This window comes from Astatotilapia calliptera, chromosome 15, assembly GCF_900246225.1.
Source record: "Astatotilapia calliptera chromosome 15, fAstCal1.2, whole genome shotgun sequence".
Taxonomy (NCBI): domain Eukaryota; kingdom Metazoa; phylum Chordata; class Actinopteri; order Cichliformes; family Cichlidae; genus Astatotilapia; species Astatotilapia calliptera.
In genome coordinates, this window is record NC_039316.1 from 3649216 (window position 1) to 3670157 (window position 20942).

At 39.1% G+C, this 20942-nt stretch overlaps 1 protein-coding gene across 6 annotated transcripts in view; it reads right to left on the reverse strand.

The window, feature by feature from the left end:
- The window catches only part of LOC113037404 (MAM domain-containing glycosylphosphatidylinositol anchor protein 2), a 207459-nt gene that overhangs the window by 30141 nt on the left and 156376 nt on the right, over positions 1-20942 (reverse strand). For all 6 annotated transcript variants that reach the window (XM_026194427.1, XM_026194428.1, XM_026194429.1 and 3 more), the window contains 2 exons: positions 14360-14632; positions 2615-2763 (listed from right to left, as the gene is read on the reverse strand). In XM_026194427.1, the coding sequence (XP_026050212.1) occupies positions 2615-2763; positions 14360-14632 (422 nt within the window). The remainder of the gene's footprint in view (positions 1-2614; positions 2764-14359; positions 14633-20942) is intronic.

The following is a 20942-nucleotide window of genomic DNA, read 5'->3' on the forward strand; positions in this document are numbered from 1 at the left end:
CTGGAAAAAAACAGAAAAACATTCAACTTTTCAGACACTTTGACACATGCACATACTTACAGGCTTATGGATTCAGCCCCATTGTTTTGATTCCCATTAATGTTCACTGAATCCACACATTTGCACTCAATTAAGGCTTCTGTTTACATCCCATTAGCTTTCAATCTCCACATTTTCCCCACAGATGTAGAGAGCCGTATTGATTTAATTTCCTTTCACTGTGGCTGCGGTTCAGGAGGGGATTTATAGGAACTTAAAAAAATTAAAAATAAAAATAAAGCTGATCAAAGCGATACTAATAGACTTGAAGACAAACTCCAGAATAACCAACTGCTGACATAACGTTAGACAAGCTGATCTACTGCAGATTACTCGCATGTAGTTAGTATGACTTCTATTGATCTGCTTGCACAATCTGACTTGTCAGATCAATTGAAAAAGATGTTAAAAAAAAAAAAAAAAAAAAAAAGGAGGAGTAGAGGCAGAAAAGGGAAAAAAGGGAGCCGCAAGATGGCAATACATGAGCTGAAAAAAAAGTTATCTTAGGAATGGAAACAGGCAATCAAGGTTCTGGACAGACTAGAAGGGCTTGAAGCCGCAAGAGTATCAAAACAAGGCAGATATAACACTGGTTCCTTGACAGGTGCAGCGATTTGTGTTTTGTGATTCTGACCGGTGCATGCCTTTCAGCTTTGGAGTCATTTCCATTTCCCTCCCCTTCAGTCGGACCGTCTCTCATGAGGGCACTGGGCGATAAGACGGAGCAGTCCATTACAGAGGCATAAGGTCTACCAGTTCTCAAGTATTAATTCAAAACTGAGAGAAAATGATAATGATTCTCAAGGAATGGCAGGGGAGCTGCTGCTGGTTCTATAAATAGAATGAAGCGGTGTAGTCCGTGTGCCAATGCTTTCTTTACTGCATCATTTTTTCCCTTTTTTCAAAAGGTATCTTTCTTTTTTTTTCCAATTTAGAAAAAGAGCCACTCCTCCTCCTCACTTCTTCTTTTTCATTTCCTCTTTGCATGCTGCCTCTGCCTCTTCTGGATTTCAACTTTTCTTCACCACAAGGCAATAAAAAAAATGTCATTATTGTCCTAAATCACTAGCAAAGGCAAAGACCATAGATAGTACACTATATGGCAAATGCCATAGGAAAAAGTCAGAATTTTCCCTTCAGTAAAGATTCTCTGACTCTGATTCTCATCTAAGACAAAGGAAGATTGGCCGTTTTACCTCGGAGCAAGCAGATAATGGTCCCCCAGATATCAAAGCAAGAAGGTGGAAAGAAATTAATTCGCCCAAACACAGATCTTCTTCTAAAACAGACTTGGGTGGTGATGCTCTCTCACTTGTTCTTCTTAAATAAAGAAATGCACATTAGATTGAAATGCTAATGTGATTTTAAAATTGCATTTGGTCCATTCTAGCACAGGTGCAGACTTTACAATCGTTACAAATGTGCACAGGACCAGCTGAAAATAGGAAAAGCAAATGTATATTCCTGGCAGGTTTTCAGACTAATCCCTGGCAAGTACACGGGCTCGGCAAGCACGACATAATTTATTACCAAACAGACCAACTGAGATAGTTGACAGAAAAATCACTGCGCTACACAAACATAACAGGTCTGAAATGTGTTCTCAAGCGTCAATTCCTTGAGGGTGTAGAGTGAGACAAACACTAAATTATATTATTCATTACAAACACAACTGTCAGGGTGTGCTCCCTAATTCGGAGCAGAAATTAGACGGATTTCACTCAAGCATGCTCCACATTTCTTCATCTTAAATTTTTTTTTTTTTATTGTTTTTAACATGGTTGCAGATGCGCCTCCATGCAGCAAAGGCAACGTGAAATTCTGCGGCAAGTTCAACATTTCAAAAATGTGTGGTGCTGCACCTGCTGCTCTAAATTAAAAAAAGAGAAAAAAGCAAGATCAAATGTGCATCGCCATGGAGGTGGGGGACAAGACAGAGAAAGAAGAGCAGAGAGTGGAAGGTGCTCATTGATTGCCAAAAGAGAAAATGTAACCACGCCATCCATCAATGCCGCCTGCCTGTCATGTGTGGAGCTTACTTGAGAGGCAGGAAAAAGGAACACAAAAAAAGCAAAAAATAGGAGCTATGCTCGCTACTTCTAGCTGCGGGGACCCCTTTCACTCTTCTGATGGAAAGCAAAAACAGAAACAATTCATGGAAACCACAGACCATGTTGAGCTGACTGCCCCTGACAGGTTCTCAGTGATTCCTGCTCGGCGCACGAAGGCTCATTCACGTCCTGAAAAACTACACAATAAGACAGATATGAGGTTTGGCTCTATCAATCGGGTACAACACGCAAGTGCGAGCACGCTGTGCAAAAGCTTCCATCGTGTGTTTAATTTGCCAATAAGAAAGGCTTTTACATGCCTGTCGTGTGGGATGACTCTAATTTATGTATGAAGGGTTGGAAAGAGGCTGACCAATACCCGTGACAAGTTACTGTACCAGATGCCAACATTTCATGACTTTAAGACTCATGTAGTGGCTCTTCTGGCTGTGATAGTAGCTCACAGAGAATAGAAGACTGAACAATAGGAATGCAAATGAGCAGGCACCTCATAGCAGTCTTACCTGTCTGATGCCTAGTCTGTAGGCAACAATACGGTCCACAGCATTTGGGTTCATCTGGGTCCACTGTAGCTTGAAGCCATAGACCCTTGGCCTGTTCTGCCACAGAGGGTTGTAGGTATCATAGTAGAACTCCGGGGGGTAGGCTTTCCCTAGAGAGAGAAATAATTAAAAATAATGACCATATTTATCACAAAACAGATCTAGTCATAACGAGACATCAAACCTTTGGGAATCAAGGGTGCGTTTAATCACGTGTAACTATCACAATAAATACGTTTCCCTAACTTTGTTATCTTAAGTAAGCTGTACTTTGTTTTTCTAAGGAATCAAGTTTGCATTTTTTTTTCAATTCTGGGAACTAATTCAATTTTTAAGTGTATAAAATTCTTATTTCTGTGACAACTGTCACCTCCTCGTCTTGTAAACGGACAATTTTTCCAGTCCAGATTTAATAAACAGGTCAAATCAGTCTAAAAAAAACACGAACAATGTGCTAATTTCTAATCAAACAGACGGTTCATTTCAGTAATGACCAGCATTCTACAAAGAGCAGCTCAAATTAGCAGGTCAGAAATGAGCAGACCTGATGAGGAACTGAGCAATGTACTAACAAAACTAGTGCAGTGTAAGGGCAGCTTTTATGCATATGTTTCTGTCTGGAAACAGCAGGGCAATTGAAATCAACAAGAGGCAGCAGAGGAAGAATTAATATGTATTTGATGCTCATTTTTACCCTACTAATTTGAGCTGCTCTTGGTAGATTGCGTCTGTAATTACTGCGATGAGCTGGCTGCTTTGCAGTCTATAAATCTATAAATGAATGCATTGTTAACAGATCACCTACACAACTTTCCACCGCCATCAGAATACCTCTGTTTATTTTTCTTGTTTAGCAAATATGGCCCTTGGACTTCCTTTAAGCCAAAAGTAATTGACGTAGGATAACAAAGGCAGTTATCACAGCGTTGGGAAGGTTACTTTTAAAATGTATTCCACTACAGATTACACAATACATGCCCCAAAATGTATTTTGTAAGTATTCTGTTACGTTACTCAATGAGAGTAACGTATTCTGAATACTTTGGATTACTTAATATATTATCATGCTTTTTACAACTACATGAATGTCCTATTGCTATGTGATTTATTACTTTTACTAAAGGTTATTCGCCATACCAACTAGATTTTTAAATCTTAATATAAATGAGTAACAGTAGGTGGACATTAGGTAAGGCTGCACTTTTTGCAGCGATCTCATATAGAAAACTATTCCGCGCGAATATAAAACAGGTCCGCGGCTCCGAACCATAAAGGCATAAAACCGTAAAGAGACCTCTGTCTAATCCCATATGGAAAAGAAATAGTAAAAACTTACATGATTTACTCATGAAAGTCGCCACTTTCTCATTACTTTCATATATTGTTTTAGTAAGTATCCAAAACATACAAGTTTCATTATATAATTTTTCAAGGGATCTTATATGTGTTTTCACTCTTGTATGCTTTTCATACAAGTTTCACACAAGACAGATACAAACTTTATAAGATTTATATATATCTTTTCCATATGGGATACGTCGGGCTCCGTGTCGGGCTCGTAGCCGAAAACTAGCTTTACTTTTGTTGTCTGGGTCAACTTTGTATATATATATATATATATATATTTACATTCTTCCATCTCCCGTTTCTGGTCTGTGACATCTCTTACTTTTTGACTCTTTTTCTCCTTCCCTCGCACTCACAGACACGGACTCCACTGCCCATGAGGCTACATTCTTTAGGGCTATGCCTGTAACACTCTGCCTATTGCCTTCATATTAAATCATTTTTGTGAATAATTTTTAAAAAATTTTAAAAATATTTCTTCACGCCGCAAGTAGAGGTGACATGGGCTGGGTTTCCATCGGCGTGGACACCAAAAATATAGAGTTCATAGCCTTATGAAATAGGAAAATACCGCCGTGTAATCCATTCATTTCAACAAAGTAACTGTATTCTGAATACCGCCTTTTAAAATGATAACTGTAATGGAATACAGTTACTTATATTTTGTATTTTAAATACGTAACGGCGGTACATGTATTCCTTTACTCCCCAACACTCTGTGTGTGTGTGTGTATATATATATATATATATATACTGTATATATATATATATTTTTTTTTTACATTACGCCATACTCCTGGTTTGAGTGATTCTCACCTGCCTTTTCTCCTAATAACATAGTTAACTTTGTGAGAATTAATTTTATGCCCACATGTGGCACAAACTAAATGAATCTTTCAACTTTTCAGCTTTCCGGTCACAGTAGGAAAGCTGATTTCTGACAGCTCGAGAAGGAACTGGCAGAACACGGCATTTTAATCAAGATCCAGAAACAAGCTTACAGGATGACCTTCCAGGCAAAGAATAGTAATTCACCTCAATGACACGTTGTTGTGTTTGTCCCTCTGCTTCTTGGGCTTGTTTATTGAGGGATGACAATACCCAAGGCAGATGATTTTTAATAACCATGGAAAAGACAGCAGAGCTGCCATTGTTAGCTCAAACAAAAGCGGCGCTGGGATTTGATGAACCTGTGTGAAGATTTAGCAAGCAGTTTATGAATGTCAGGCAATTGGATAAACCTGTCAAGTTAGTTTATGTCACTGACGAATTATAATAGCATTATTTGCTCCTGAGTCCTTCCCTGTGGCCTCCTTAGTGTGACAGACCCTTGAACCACTTCATCCAGTAAGATACTGGTATTCAGAGAGAGTCAGTAGAAACTTGACAGCTGATTGCTCTAAATGACACAACACTGAAGCATATTGTTGTACTGGGTGGCATTTTGTTATAATGTTGTGTACACATGCCAGTTCTTCTGTTGCTGTAAAGACATCACCAAATGCTGTTTAAGTGCAGCTTAATAGGCATGTGCTTAATAACAGGGTTTCCTGCTAAACAGCAGGTAACTTGAATTCATGAAATTCACTTTTATGTAGTTTGGTAGAAAGAAATTTGATCTCAAAGGTTTGCAGAATATTCTAGTACTAACTAAAGTTGCAGTGAGACCAAATAAAAGCCATTGTTCACTCACAGCTGTATAATCCTCAGCATCAGTTCTCATTAGAGCAAAATGGCAAAAAGTAGCTGCGCATACTGGCCTCAAACAAAATCTACTGAATATTTACGTACATTTATGGAACAATTTCATAATTTCTTTGATTGCGCTGCATCAGAGCTGAGGTTTAAACACATTCACTTAGGCTTTAATCACTCAAATCTCAGCCAGAAGTGGGGAAACTGCACATGTAAGACAAAAAAACAAAAACACAAAACAAGACTCGTGGTTTCATTCATCGTCTGACTGGTTTGATCAATTCTCATAATCGTCCAGTATAAAAAGCCAAAATCAGCACAGCACAAGCAGTGTGTTTGGTTCTTTGGTCTAGATAATAAATCAGGTTAATGGTGCTCTAGGCAGCATACTACAGATGACGTGGCCCTTTTCATGGATAAAGCTATTTAAAATGCAATATTCTGATCGGAAGGAAAACAATGCACATTCATCAGCCTGATAAAATAAAACCATTGTGAGTGAGAAACTAGTACAGACAAGTACAGCGAAAGAGAGAAAATTACGCAGTACTTTTTTTCTAGGTTTTATCTGTTTTATGTTGAGCTGTGGAATATGTCTCAAAAGTTCATCAGCAGTCTACTGCAAGGTAAACCTGTCTGTTATAACAGATGACACTATCTCACAAACTGCCTCGTGTCTCGCTGAGATACTAATGAAACCAGCAAAACACATTTCCCAACTAAAATAAATAAATAAATAAAAAAACAAGGATAATTACCGTCTGCACTTTGCTTGGCACTGTTTTGCCGTATAGAGCCAGCTGTGTTTACAGCATATTGTACAGCTAATGTTACATAAACCCGCCTGGCAGATAATGTCAGACTTAGTCATGCAGCATATACAGTACAGTAAAGCCGATAAGGAAAAAGAAAAAGGCTGCAATTTGCAGTAGAGAGCAGGCAGGGAATGTTAATTAAACTCACTCACATTGTTGTCTGGATCAGTAAATTAGCTTAAAGATTTCCACACAGACCCTGTTTCAGAAAAAGCCCCAAAACAAAACAGAAAAACAAAACATGAAAAGACTCTTTTCATACTTTTCTTAGAAGTTTGACACGGAAGTCTTTATACTAATGCGCCGCATTCATTAATCTTATTTTGGGGAACTTTTTTTTTTCTCAAAGTACATTTCTTACAGACAAATATCACAGACTCGCACGGCAAATTATTGCCTTTTATTCAAATATACAGTGTAATGAAGCAACATGGCCTTTGCTCCTAATAATATGTTATGTGTGGTGAAGCACATTACCTAACCCACTTACACAGCCTGAAACAGATAACCCTGGGTGGGAGACATCAAACATAAAGTACAGAGGGCTTAATTGATTTTTTAAAATCCTGTTTATAACAGCATAACCAATGCAATGATTCATACAGCTCAGTGAAAGCCTTCAGGCAAGAAGTTGACCTTGTTTGCAGACTTCCTTTTTACTTTTTAAGGGTTTATGAACATGTTTTCATCTTTAGGAGTGCAGTCATATGCTAAGCAATTCCTATATGATTCTGGGCTTTTTTTGCTTTTCTTTTTATTTGGCAGGAAGTAGGCTTACATATGGATGCACAGCTGGCCGAGACAAACAAATAACACCAAAGCAGGAACTGCTAACAGACAAAGGTATTATAGGGCAGCGGTAATCACGTGGTGCCCTTATGGGAACGCAAAATAAATCTCTATGTGTCTTTTTTTCCTTAAGGGAAACAGCACAGAACTCGCAATGAGTCACTTCTACATTTACAGTCTTCCTTCCTCCTCGACTAATCAGTTCAGTACAAAAAAGGATAAACGTTTTAATCGTTGCTGATATTAAAAAGCCCAGTGACTTCCGATTTCATCCTTCTTGGTCCGTGTAAATTGAAGGCTGCTCTAGAGTGACTAATGTTGAGATATTGTGCTGATATAAAAGAAGCAGAACTACAAAAATAGGCCAGAAAATACAAAATAAAGAAAGCAGAAAAAAAAGACCCGAACAGACTGCATCTGTCCTTCAAGCCTGACAGACTTTCAGTCTGATCACAGATAACATTATTCAGATGCTTTTCACTCTGACTATATACTGTTAGGCATTATGACCAACAGGATCCATCAGTGTCAGCATGTCTCCTTGAGCTGCATGAACTATTCAGACTCATTCTCCATGTACTGCAGGGTTGCAGTTCAAGCCAGGTGAACTGGGCACAGACTTTAAAAGGCAGGCAGACGAGTTACTTAAAACCACCAAAGGTAAGGCACAAATCTGTGCTGGAGACCAAAGATGATAAGGTTTATAAATCCCTGACTCAGAGAAGAGTGCAGGTTTGAAAGCAAAATCAATTTAGCTTTTGCTTTTATTTAAAAACATAAAAAATAAAAGAGACAAAAATATCACACAAAAGCACCAGATAGTAACTTAGCAGGAGGCCCAAGGGGCCTGTTTAAGACACATCTCAAAAAGAAAAGCTGAACAAATAAAAATGAAATAAACATTACTGAAAACAGATGATAGATCAAAAAAAAAAATAAAATATGAAAATAGCCTGAATGCAGAAAATGCACTCCAAAACAGACAAAAAATGTGAGAATAAGTGTTTCACAATAAAAGGAAAAACATTTTCTTATGACAGCAAATCGCACTGCAGCTAACTTTTGCACTATTGGCACACAGTTTCTGCAGCATTAGGAACAATGACTGAAAAAAAGGATAATGGAACCATACAAGCACAGCATTATGTGGAATCTGAATTCATTTCACAGGCACACTCACACAATGCAGACAATGTCTATCTGAACATTGTCCCTGAGAATTTAATTGTTCCTCTCTTCTAATTTACAACTGGCTGCCAGAAATGGGGCTTAAGCAGGAAGGCGGCAGAGAAATGAGAAACACTGCTTGTTTTTTCTTTGTAAATTTCGGAAATCCAACAAAATTATAGTACTGCAGTTTGCATTGTTTGTACTGGTCAATGGAGAGAAAAGACACGTGCTGGGCAATTTTATGCAGACTTTGTTGCCTGTGCAGAGATTGGACATATGTTGGAACTCTCCAGTCATTTTACACTTAAAGATTAGATCAGTCATGCCTGTGAAATTAGCTGTATAAAGTTTTGTATGGCTCTGAAGGAAGCATTGGAAGATTTTAGGTAAAAAGATTCATTATCATCATATATTTCATATCATATGACTATAATAAATAAATGCTACTCTTGATAGATTTTCCCCTTGACTAAATAAAACTTTCTATGTATCTTAAATCCTGAAAACAAGTAGCAGACCTCAATTGCCCTCCTTTAAAAGCACTATAGGCTTTAGAAATATCCCAGAAGTAAAAAGGCTCAAATAATGATCAATGATAATCATCAGGTTAAACTTTTTTTCTAGACTGAGTCTTAAAAATATGCCAATACAAACTGGAGGCATGGCCTTTGAAAGAAATGCACAATCTGGGCACTACTGAAGGATATGTAGAAACTGTAGTTTTACATTTATTAAAACTATTATAAACAAAACATTGACCATTGTTCTGTCTTTGTAAACTCTACAATAGAATAAGTGAATTAACTGCTATAATATTTTTCTAAATACCAAGCTTGTCAGTGTTTCACTCAGATACTGTCACAGATCACATTAAAGATGGGCACACCTTTATGCCTGAAAAGTTAAGCTAATACAAAAGAGTCTTAAACCTACATTCCTTTTACTGGCCAGTAGGGGGAGACTCCTGTGGTTGCAAAAAGAAGTCCAGTTGTAATTACGCAGGAAAACAGATCATGACTCCCTTTGTGACCAAACTAAACACTTTCCTGAGGATGTATTAGACTGGAATGCTAGTTTCACACCTTAATGAATACAGAGCAATGCTTATTTTGTTTATTATGGTCAGCCTATGTTAGAAAAAACAACCCCCCCCCCCCCAAAAAAAAAAAACAAAACAAAACAAAAAAAACAAAACAGAAGGTCTATAAGTATGCAGCATCCCTTGATCTGAGTATCAGATCTGGCTTGTCAAGTCGAGTTGATGCAATGCTTATGGCGGAGAAATTCTCTGTTTGAGAATTTACAGCAGGACTTTCCACACCAACAGTAATGTCACAGGAGCCATGTGCATCTTTACTCGAAACTCTATGATCAGTGAACATTTACTTGCTATCTATTCTGAGGAGCGTGATTTGAGCATTTGCTAACAACTCAGGGTTCCCACGACAGAGAGCCCGAGCCAAAGCTCAGTGGTACACATTACATTCCTCTGAGGGGTCTCTCCCCAGGCACAATTTAATGGCCAACTTGGCCATTAGAGCCAACTCACTGTTCCCACAGATGTCCCCATGGCTTGGCACATGGGCATCCATGCATATGCACACACACTCTCCTTTGGCACAATACACTTTTCCAGGCGACAGAATTTATGGGCTAATAATGGCCTGCTGCCTAACTATGGTGTGTTTGCATGTGTCTGTCGGCATGGTAACATGTATGCTGCTCACATGTTGACTGAATCCGAAATCCAAGGACTGTGGGCCAAAACTCCCAAATCATACTTTTCACACGCTAGCACAGCCTGAGAAGACGTCAGACATAGAGCGATGGGAGAACGTCTACTGGCTTGTCTACCTGTCTTGGTAAAGTGAGTTTAAACCGAGGTGCCATCTAATTACATGAGCTACACCAATATTTTGCAAGTCTTGTCGAGAAACAGTCTTACAAGTCGCAGACGGGAGATGATATGCACTTCTTCTACTGCAGGGTATTGCCTGATTTCATGGCATTTTAGTTTTAGAATAAAATTAAAAATTTTAACTATCGAGAGCTGGAATTAGGAGACTGAGGCATGGCAGGTTTCATAGATGATGCAATGAACCAAAGTGGATTTTCTGCACCATACTCCTGTACTCAGGGAGTTACTAAAAGAGCCTCCATACCTTTGGCAACCACTGAGTCCAGATGGTGGGAATCTGGAGCACTGGGCGGGAGGAATGGAGCAATAGAGGGCGAGGGAGGGAAGGAGGGATAGAGGATGAAAGGGAGTGGAAGTAGGAAGAGGGAGGGAGCATGAGCAATAGAAGGCAAAACCCCAGCCCTGCTGAGAAAAACAAATGGCTGGAGGGAACTAGCTGCTTCTGTCTCTCTGTTCTACCTGTTTCCCCAGGAAGGGGATTTATGGCACGCACTGTGTGTGTGTGTGGGGGGGGGGGGGGGGTCAAGCTGGAAAGGAGGATGAGAGAGTGGGGTTTGAAAATGAGAAAGATGAAGAATGTGGAAAAGAAAATGGACACAGAGAGAACTAAAGGCTATAAAAAAAATCAAGTGCAGCCAAGGTATGATTAGAACGCAGAAAGAGATAGAGAGAAATAGACACTATCAAAGAGAAGAGCGACCTAAGTGCCAGAGGATCAAAGTGACAAATACTCCTCCTGTGACCCTGCAGCTCCTGTCTCTAATAGGAGGTCTGGGAGATTGAAACCTTGGCCAAAGTTCCTGAGGACTCTCAGTGTAGCCAAACTAATTTTGTCCTGTCATAACAAAAGACTGGGAGACGATCATATGGATCTCACAATGGAGGGAAATAATGTAACAAAAACAGATGAAAGAAGGTAAAAGAAAGACCTGACATAATGGACATGCCTAATTCAGATCAGCAATCTATGATTTATCTTTCCCTTTAGTCTTCTTTATATAAATTGTCTATCATATAAAGAGGCAGACACACACCCCAAAACAATATGAGACAAGGCCTTCTAAGCTTTTTGTTCAGCCAATTGCATCTGTCAAAACAACCCTTTAATTATCAATTGAATAGCGTACTAAAAAAATCTTCTGTTGACATGCCAACGTATGGTAAAAGAATAAAGGCTAAATGACTGTTATTAAATGCAGCTATCTGGATCAAACACAGTGACAGGCTTATAGCACTAATACCAGTATGGAGTTATGTTTCTGTGAGAGAGAAAGAGTGGAAGTAAGTAACTTAAAATAAATGACCATTAAAAAAGAAACAAAAGAAAAAAGAAAAAACAAACAAACACAAAATCGCTCCTAGCTTAGCTACTCCTAGTTTAGCAACTATAGCGCTGGTCATTTGAGGTCTGTGTAGCTTGAAATTTCTCTACATGTTGAAACAGTAAGCAGGAGGGCTCCTAGTAAAAAAATATTTCTGGGATACAGAGCTGGGCAATAATCTTGTTCTTTTTAGCCACGAGAAAGACAAACTTTAACACTGCTGCTATTAGCCAACTTTACTGGCTAACTAGCATGTGATACTATACTGTATTTCCAAAAGTATTCATTCACCTATTTAAATAATTGAATTCAGTTGTTCCTGCATGGCTACTGGTGTATAAAATCAAATGGCTAGCAAACTGGTTCTAAAAATATTTGTGAAAAAGTGGGTCGCTCTCAGGTCACTCAGCGAATTCTAGCGTAGTTTCGATGGGATGCCACATGCACAACAAATACAGTTGTGAAATTTCCTTGCGCACCCCTTACTGTTCCAACATGAGTACACAAAGAAAGGTTCTTAAAGACATGGATAAGTGTGGAAGAACTTCACTGGTGTGGAAGAACTTGACTGGCCTGCACAGAGTATTGAGCTCAAACTGATTAACAACCTTTGGGACAAATTAGAGTGGAGACTGTGAGCCTTACCTTCTGATCCAGCATCAGTGTCTGACCTCACAAATGCACTTCTAGAATAATGGTTAAAAAATTCTCACAAACACACCCCTAAAGCTTGTGGAAAGCCTTTCCAGATAGATGAAGGTGTTATATCTACAAAGGGTAGATTCATATGCATGTAAAGGCAGACGAGTGAATACTTCTGGCAAAGAAAGCAGGTGTGGAAAGAGTAGCTTAATGTCAGCTACATCCTCTTGCTTCAGATGAGGGAAATCTTTAGCTCAGCAACATCATTTAAACTGCAGTAGTGTAGGATTTCAGTTTGTTTATGATTTGCTGTTATTGGTTGGGCTTCATTATTGCTCCTTGTTTTTGACTAATGTAAGGTTGTGCTTTGATTCCTGTTTGTTAACATAAATTACTCCAGTATTTTGAGGGTTTTTTCTTTTGTTTTTAAAATGATAGTTATTGGTTAGTATTTATAGAGATTGTTATTTACCTTTCATTACTTGTGTTTTCTTTGTATATTGGTTTACTCTTCTAGCATCTGCAATGTTCTGTGTATCATGTGGACTGAATTTTCTGTTTATTTATTTTTTTGTTACTTGCTCTCTTGTGCCTTCTTTTGAATTATACTTTCTATCTGTTGATTGTCTTGATTGTGTACACCTGTGTCTGGGTTTACACAGCTGTATTCACTTCCCTTGATTGGCCCTTGGTGTCTCTTTGTGAGAATATGCAGCCCTGGCTCTCTTTTGTCTTTGTCACTGTATCTGTGTACCATCGCTATGCTCCTCCTTAGTGTCTAGCCTGTTAATTCCTGGAGGTTTTAGCTTTGCAGTTTGGTTCCTTCTGGATCTTAAAAAAATACCTTCAACTTCTACACACAACTTAATAAAAGGTTAGTTTTTTGTTTACTTAGGTTTTCTGAAACTCTTGGATTTGTATCTAATTCTAACCAGTATTCCTCTGAGATTTGATCACATTTATATGCATCCTAAAACTAAAAACCTTTTTTCCCCTTGTAATGTTAAAATTGAAACATACTCCTTGAAATCCCAACAAAAAGAATTAATCTTCAGCCGTTTAGCATATATAGCCCATATTTGCCTGGAATATTAAAATGACATCTAGCATTTTCGTACATGTCAGGAAGCTAAAGTAGCTGTGGCTATCCAGCTACAGTTGATGCAATCTGCTGGCAATAGCAGTTATTCAGCTGAAATAAAAGTCTACCTCTGTGTGAAGTGAGGGGTCTTCATTTTGAAAATGACTTGTGCTGTTTCTCACATTGCATACTCCTGCTTACTATTTAAGTGTGACTACATGCTGGGAAAAGGTAAAAAAAAAAAAACACTGACAAAATTACCTGTTAAAAACCCACACTCAAAAGTTTCCACTTTGACTACAATGGAAGGAAAAGACCACCAAGAATTTTTATCCACGGCTTCTAAACTAATTGTAATGCCACGTTATGGCTCGGTCACACGAAACTAAAAATAGTATGGCAATCTCCATGCAACTGGTGGACATTGCCCACCGATTGCATTGAGTTTTTAATAACAACATCTTTGCACAGGTCGCCTGGTGTGAAGGAACCTGTCTCTAAATTGCTCTCCAACTGCTTACCAACTACTTCTATTCTAGTTACATAAAGAAGCAGCAACTATGGCACTTTTTTAAAGGAATTTCTGAATTTGTGTTTTACATCTATCTGGTTCTGGCTGGACTGCGAATGGAAGTAGTTAATATGAGTTTCTGTTTAATTCATCAGAGCTAAATGTTGTAAATTTCTATTTCAGAAAATGCTACCCTGTAAAAGTATGCATTACACAGATAAGCATGCAGTATACATTTTGTACTGGAACTATACTAACAATATTAGACACAGTGACAAATCATTGTTCGTTCACCATGTGTCAAACAAATGTAGAAAAGCTAACATAAAGAGGAAAAGTAACTAAACCAAGCGGAAAAAGATTCTAGAAGAATAAAAAAGGAAATATGAAATGAAATGGAAACTTTTTTTTTTTACCTGTAACCTGGAAAGTGCATTTGCCTGCTCCAGCCTCATTGATGACATTACAGGTGTACTCGCCCCAGCCATCACGATTTAGGCTGCGGATGGTGTACTCTGTCTCATCTCGCTGGGTGTCAAAAGCTCCCGCGTGGAGCAGCCGGTTAGAGAGAAGCCACTCGAAGCGCAACACACGGGAGGGGTGGGCTCGCAGCACTCTGCAGGTCATCACTACAGGCCTTCCAAGACCCTGACGCATCTCCATGAAAACAGGCTCCACTGTTGGAGGGTCTGAGCAGGAGACACAAAAGCTCAGGAGAGTTCACAGATATTTGACAAGGACAGAAAAGTGTGTCAAGGATGGAAAAAAAAAAATAGAAAAGAAAAATACTTTGGATGAATAAAGACAAGAAGAGTGAGGTTAGGGCACCAAAGTGAGAGCAAGGACAAACACCTGGAATAAAGAAAAGGTGATACATATGACATGAATATAACCTTGCATATTTAAAAACACAAACAAGGACACTTATTAAAATGTAAAAACACGTGCACAATGATTTCAAGCGATGTAGTTGATGTTCACTGAGGATCTACAAATGACAAAGCTGAAAAGATGTTTTTTTTTAATTAGAAAAAAACCCCAGGTATTATAATATGAATGTAGCAAGTGAAGCAGCGCAGAGAGAGAGAAAAAGGTGATATTTAAGCAAACTGTAGAAAACAAACTAAACTGCAAATTCAATACACTTCACCAACAGATGAAAAATGAAAACAATTGTGGAGAGACCGGTAATAGCTGCCAGAAGATCAATTTTGCAAAACGACTGGGACAACTTTTGAAACAAAAACCAGTTGAACTTCACAGAAAATTGGTTATCTGGATGATAAAATACACCTGAAACTTTCAGAAAGTAAAATTAATAACTTATTTGAGTAACTGACAGGCTTTACCTCATCCCCCCCAACACAGAGTACACAGTGGTAAATAATTTAGCCACGTTTCAGTAAGCGAAGTCAGGAGCTAAACGACCTTGCTGCAACCCCGAACTTGAATCTGCAAAAGTTTAATATGTGTGGGTGATGTTTTGCAAATGTTTTGCCAGACTGTGTGCACGGTGACACGTGTGGAGGGTTTTTTGGATGAACAAAATGGGTGTAAGCACTTGTGTGTGGAAGCACTGAAAAGGTTATGAATAATTTCCCCATTTTAAGCGTCTCTGCTCCTGACACGCTCATACAGATGCTTGACAAAAGTCACGACGGGGCTTGAAAAACAACAAGAATCTGGAGGAGCAGAGACAGAATGACATGGAGCCCCTTAATTGCCTGAAATTTGCATAATTCCTGATGGAGTAAAGGAGAGGCGGTAGCTATAGCCAAGGTTTGCTGTTTTTCAAAATGTAGTCTGTTACAGATCACTGATTACCTGATTGAAACTGTAATCTGCAGCATAATCTTCGACATTATTCACACTCGGTAATATAATCTAATTACTGAGCCTTCCATATTTGATAGGGGAATGCAATTAAATGAACAGTGTATTAAAATTTACAGGATATAATTTGATAACAGTATTAACGTCATTATCCACAACCTTAATCAGCCATTTTTTTTTTCATAGGATTCGCAAAATTCTGAGGCTTTATTTTGACGGTTTGAACGTTGAATGTGTTTTCAGCAGAACCTTTTTTTCTCCACTTTTGCACTTAATTGAGTTTGCTTCACCCCAGGATCTTAGAGCAGGGGCACGTCTACGAGGCCAGTCAAGTGTACAGGGAAACGTGGGATGTAAACATCATAGTGAATGCAAAATAATACACTGGCATAAAACGGTCCAAAGTGGGATTTTCCATTCTTGCCCTCAGTGCTAATTATCTCTCAACACACAGCATCCTGCTATTCACTCATGAGCCACAATGATTAATGACACACCATTAGATCAGATAATGAGTGGCTGAAATGTAAAAATAACCAAAAAAACCTCATAACACTAGGTGATGGGAAGAGTAAACACAGATCTTTCAAGAGGTTTGGACTTAATGGAAATAGAGATACAAGTTTGTCTCCTTCACCTGATTTTGTTCACGGAGAGTAAAGTGGTTTTCACCACCTCTGAATGAAACAGCAATCAGTTCCTTCTTCAATTGAGCATTGCCTGGGCTTTTACCCAAACCCAAAAGGCTTATCTCTGACTCCAAAAAAGGTCTGGAATTCTACTTATCACATTAAAATTGTAGGTTTGTGTGGTGCAGTGAATCACAGTTAGCTCCGCAGCCTCCCTGAGTGGCACTAGACCAAATTGCAGTAAGTGCAGTTCCACTCACACAGAGAGACAAATGAAGATGCAGCAAATAAAGAAAAAAGAAAAGGGAAAATCTCTTATATAACCAAAACATCCTTTAAACAAGGGCACATGCCTCATCACCCCCTGTGCATTTCCTGTGAAACAGCTGCCCGGCGAACTCGAGGAGAAAGGAGCAGAAAGGTCCTTTGTGATATTCCCTGAGCAGTGCTCGCCATGGTTAGCGTAGCAGTGAGGGTGACGTGTGCTCAGAGTTGCAGTAAGTCGCAGGCTCGGGGAAAACCCTGAGCGGTAGCTGAAGTGCAATCCATCATCAGTCACTAGTGGGTACCTTGACAGTAATGTGGAGAAAAACAACATTTAGGAGCGCTCAGGTCTTGTCCCCATGGTCCATGAGCACGGACATCTACAGGGAGGAGGCCTGAATAAAGACTCACGTGTACCGAGAGGAAGGGGTGTGCATGTTTGTTTTGTGCATGGAAAGCTGAGGTGTATTGTGTCCACCTACGTTTCTGAAATAGTGTCCGCTTGACTGGTTAACAATAAACTTGAGCTTCAATCAAAATGGATTCCATTTTTCTTCTGCCTGTTTTGAGTGGGGAAGTGTCAGACGTTTATTTGGTCCCTATTTTTCTTTCATCTATTTTCTTGTCTGACAGTAATTCCTCAGGGCAGCCATTTTACATAAAGTTAAAGTACCCATACAATGATACAATTACAAATCTTTCATTCAAAATTTTAATTAAATGAGGCAACGTGAGTTTTAAAAATGTACTTCAAAGAAAACAAAAAAAGGCAGCATAAGGAATGCCCCAGACAAAATCTGTGACATTATTAGTCTAAGTTCCTCCCCCCAAAAAGTAGATATTAAAAACATTATGGATTCTCCAATAATGAATGACCAGCACAAACAAATAAAAAAATGGTTTTCAGTACAGGAAAGGTAAAAAGATATTGACTTGGTTGCTAAAGTGAATGGTGTATAGTGTTAATTTTCACTGCACTATTAACCTGAGATAAAACCACAGTTATGTTGGTATTATCTGATTTGTATCTGCATACTAACATCTAATTCTCGGGTGTTCAATGTAAAAATAGTTAAGACCATCACCAAAACTCAACGTTTCATGATTTTACCCCCAATAAAAAAGGAGCTGTTGCTTCTCAGTCTTGATAGGTTGACCAAAGTCAGTGAAAAAAAGTTGTGGAAATCTACATTATGCGAGATCAAAAATAGGGAAAAATGTTAAAATGCAGAGTGCCCTCTCTGCTACTGAGGTACATATAGCGTGGTGTAAAAAAGTGTCTGCCCCTTTACTTGATTTCCTAGTTTTTCATATTTGTCATACAAACACACCATGTTTCAGATCACCACACAAATTTTAGATATTAGACAAAGATAACCCAAGTAAATTCAAAATGCAGTTTTTAAATGCTGATTTCTTCGATTAAAGGTTAAATGTTATCCAGACTTACCTCGCCCTTTGTGAAAAAGTAATTGCCCCTGTTGTTAAAACATGAAGTAACTGTAACCACATTTTATGAAAAGCTGAATTCAGTTTCACTAAACATGCTCAGGCTTGATTACTGGCAGACCTGTTGAATAAAGAAATTACTCAAATAGAACCTGTCTGACAAAGTGAAGCAGGCGAAAAGAGCTCAAAAAGCAACACATCGTGCTATGACCTAAAGGATCACCTGAGAAACAAAGTCACTGACAGCCATCAGTCTGGAAAAGGTTACAAAGCATTTCTAAGACTTTGGAACTCCAGTGAACCACAGCGAGAGCCATTATCCACAAATTGAGAAAAACTTCGAATAGTGGTGAAACTTCCCAGGAGTGACCAGCCTACCAAAATTACTCCAAGAGCACATCAACAACTCATCCAGGAGGTCACGAAAGAACCCAGAACAACATTAAAGCACTGCAGGCTTCACATGTCTCCGTTAAGGCCAGAGTTCATGATTCAACAATAAGAAAGAGACTGAGCAAGAGAAGAATTGAAGGAGAAAAACACTGCTGACCAAAAATGTCTCACATTTGCCAAAAAAACATCTTGATGATCCCAGAAACCTTTAGGAAAATATTCTGTGGACTGAGGAGACAAAAGCTGAACTTTCTGGAAGGTTTGAGTGCTGTTACACCTGGAAAAGGAACATCATACCAGCAGTAAAATATGGTGGTGGTAATGTGATGGTCTGGGTCTGTTTATGTGTCTCGGGACCTGGAAGACTTGCCGTGGTAAATGGAGCCATGAATTTTGGCGCCTACCAAAACATCTTGAAGGAGAATGTTCGGCCATCTGTCTGTGACCTCAAGCTGAAGCACACTCGGGTTCTGTACCAGGACAAGGATCCAAAACACAACAGGAAGACCACCTCTGAATGGCTTACGAAAAACAAAATGAAGACTTTGGAGTGGCCTATTCAAAGTCCTGACCTGAATCTGATTGAGATGCTGTGGCATGACCCTAAAAAGGCAGTTCATGCTCTAAAACCCTCTGATGCGGCTGAATTACAGCAATTCTGCATGGATAAGTGGGCCAAAATTTCTCCACAGTGCTGTAAAAGATTCATTGCCAGTTGTCACAATTTTGAAACTGCATTTTGTGTTTACTTGGGTTAACACGCGCACACACACACACACACACACACACACACACACACACACACACCACTGTTGTGCTCTCATTATGCTACTAATATAGGTCTTAATAGCACATCTAAATTTATTGCAATTTAAGCATAGACAAACTAGACAAACCAGAAGAGGATTATGTGACATCGCAAGCGCTAACTGCTCAGATATTACTGATATGTTAGGCCCCAGTCACACAGGACTAGATACCAGCTGGCAGCGTTCTGGCAATATTTGGTCACCAGGGATAAATATGTATTATCGAATTGGTGAGTCATTGTTGGGGGTTGCTGGCTAGGTGAAATCAGTCCCAAAGAGGTGTTACCCTAAAAGATTCCTTGTGATGCCTTGGTTAAAATTTTTTTGCATGCAACATGCAGATAGAAATACCCGTAAACACTTGCTAACTTCCAGCTGGTTGGCAGTAAGACTTAATAAAGTGGAATGCAAACTGGAAACGGAGAATGATTGATAAGCACAACTTGTAATTTAAAGGAGAACATTCTCAATTTCCAGTTTGTGCTGCACATTCACTGCAAATGCAAACCATTAGCAACTGAATGTGACAGGTGAGACCTGAGTCTGGGAACCGCCCCTCAAGGGCGGAGCTGGTCTTTGCCCCTTCATAAGATCAGGTGTGGGCAATTAGCTATCCTCTAGCGAACCTGAAGCTGTGAGTGCTTGGTCCAAGCTGGGCAAGTTGGTGTTTTTAATTCCTTTCTATAAAAGCCTGATGCGGGTCCCACTAAACTTCTGTTAGAATGGTGGGAAACATTGCGTTCCTGTGAGAGTAGTGGACTTCACCGCCACTGACCCACATTTATTAGGGTGTGACGCAAACTTGTGGACAGAGTACCGAGCTGCTGCTTTGCCAAGTGGATTTCTGGCTGCGGGCAAAGGACCCGACACGTCACTGAATTTTAAACTGTTTTAACCTGGTGTAATTCGACAGACTGACTGCTGCGGCTGTCGATCATGTTTGTTTCTTGTTTTATTTTTCTGTATCAGTAGGCACCACAGATATTGATTCTTTTAGTGTTTTAACCCTTTATTAATATATATATATATATATATATATATATATATTATTGTCGCAGACGGTGAAGGCGCGGCGTGGAAAGCAAATCCTTTTTTTGTCTCGCCGCTTTTGCATGCACAGCGGTGGGCCTGAGTGAAGACGGCACTGAAAATTTGCCTTTTTCTATAGTGTCTTTCCCATTTGGGGTTATGTGTGAGTTTCCGTCCCTTTTTAACCTCGATTTGTTCTTAAACGGTTCCCCGCAGCGCTTATCCTACAATCATACAGTTTTATCGTTTTTATTAAAGTAAAGTTTTTAATTGTTTTTAGGTGCTGCTGTTATACTGTTACTTTTATTTTGTATTGAAAGTAAAACCCTTTTTAACTGACTGTGCGCCTACGGCTCTGTCCTATTTTAAATAGGTACCTATCACGAGTCACAAACGGTAATTTGCTGGTGTCCAAAGCATTTGCAAGGAGGTTTTTCGTGCAGCAATTTTACCTGGCAACTGCTAGTCAACTCTAATATGTACACATTTTTCCTTACTATGACGTCACTAGGCCTGACTGCTAAAGCTCAGCCATGCAGGGGCTTCAGTAATTAATTTCACAGCAACTACTATTAACATTCAGCAAACACTTG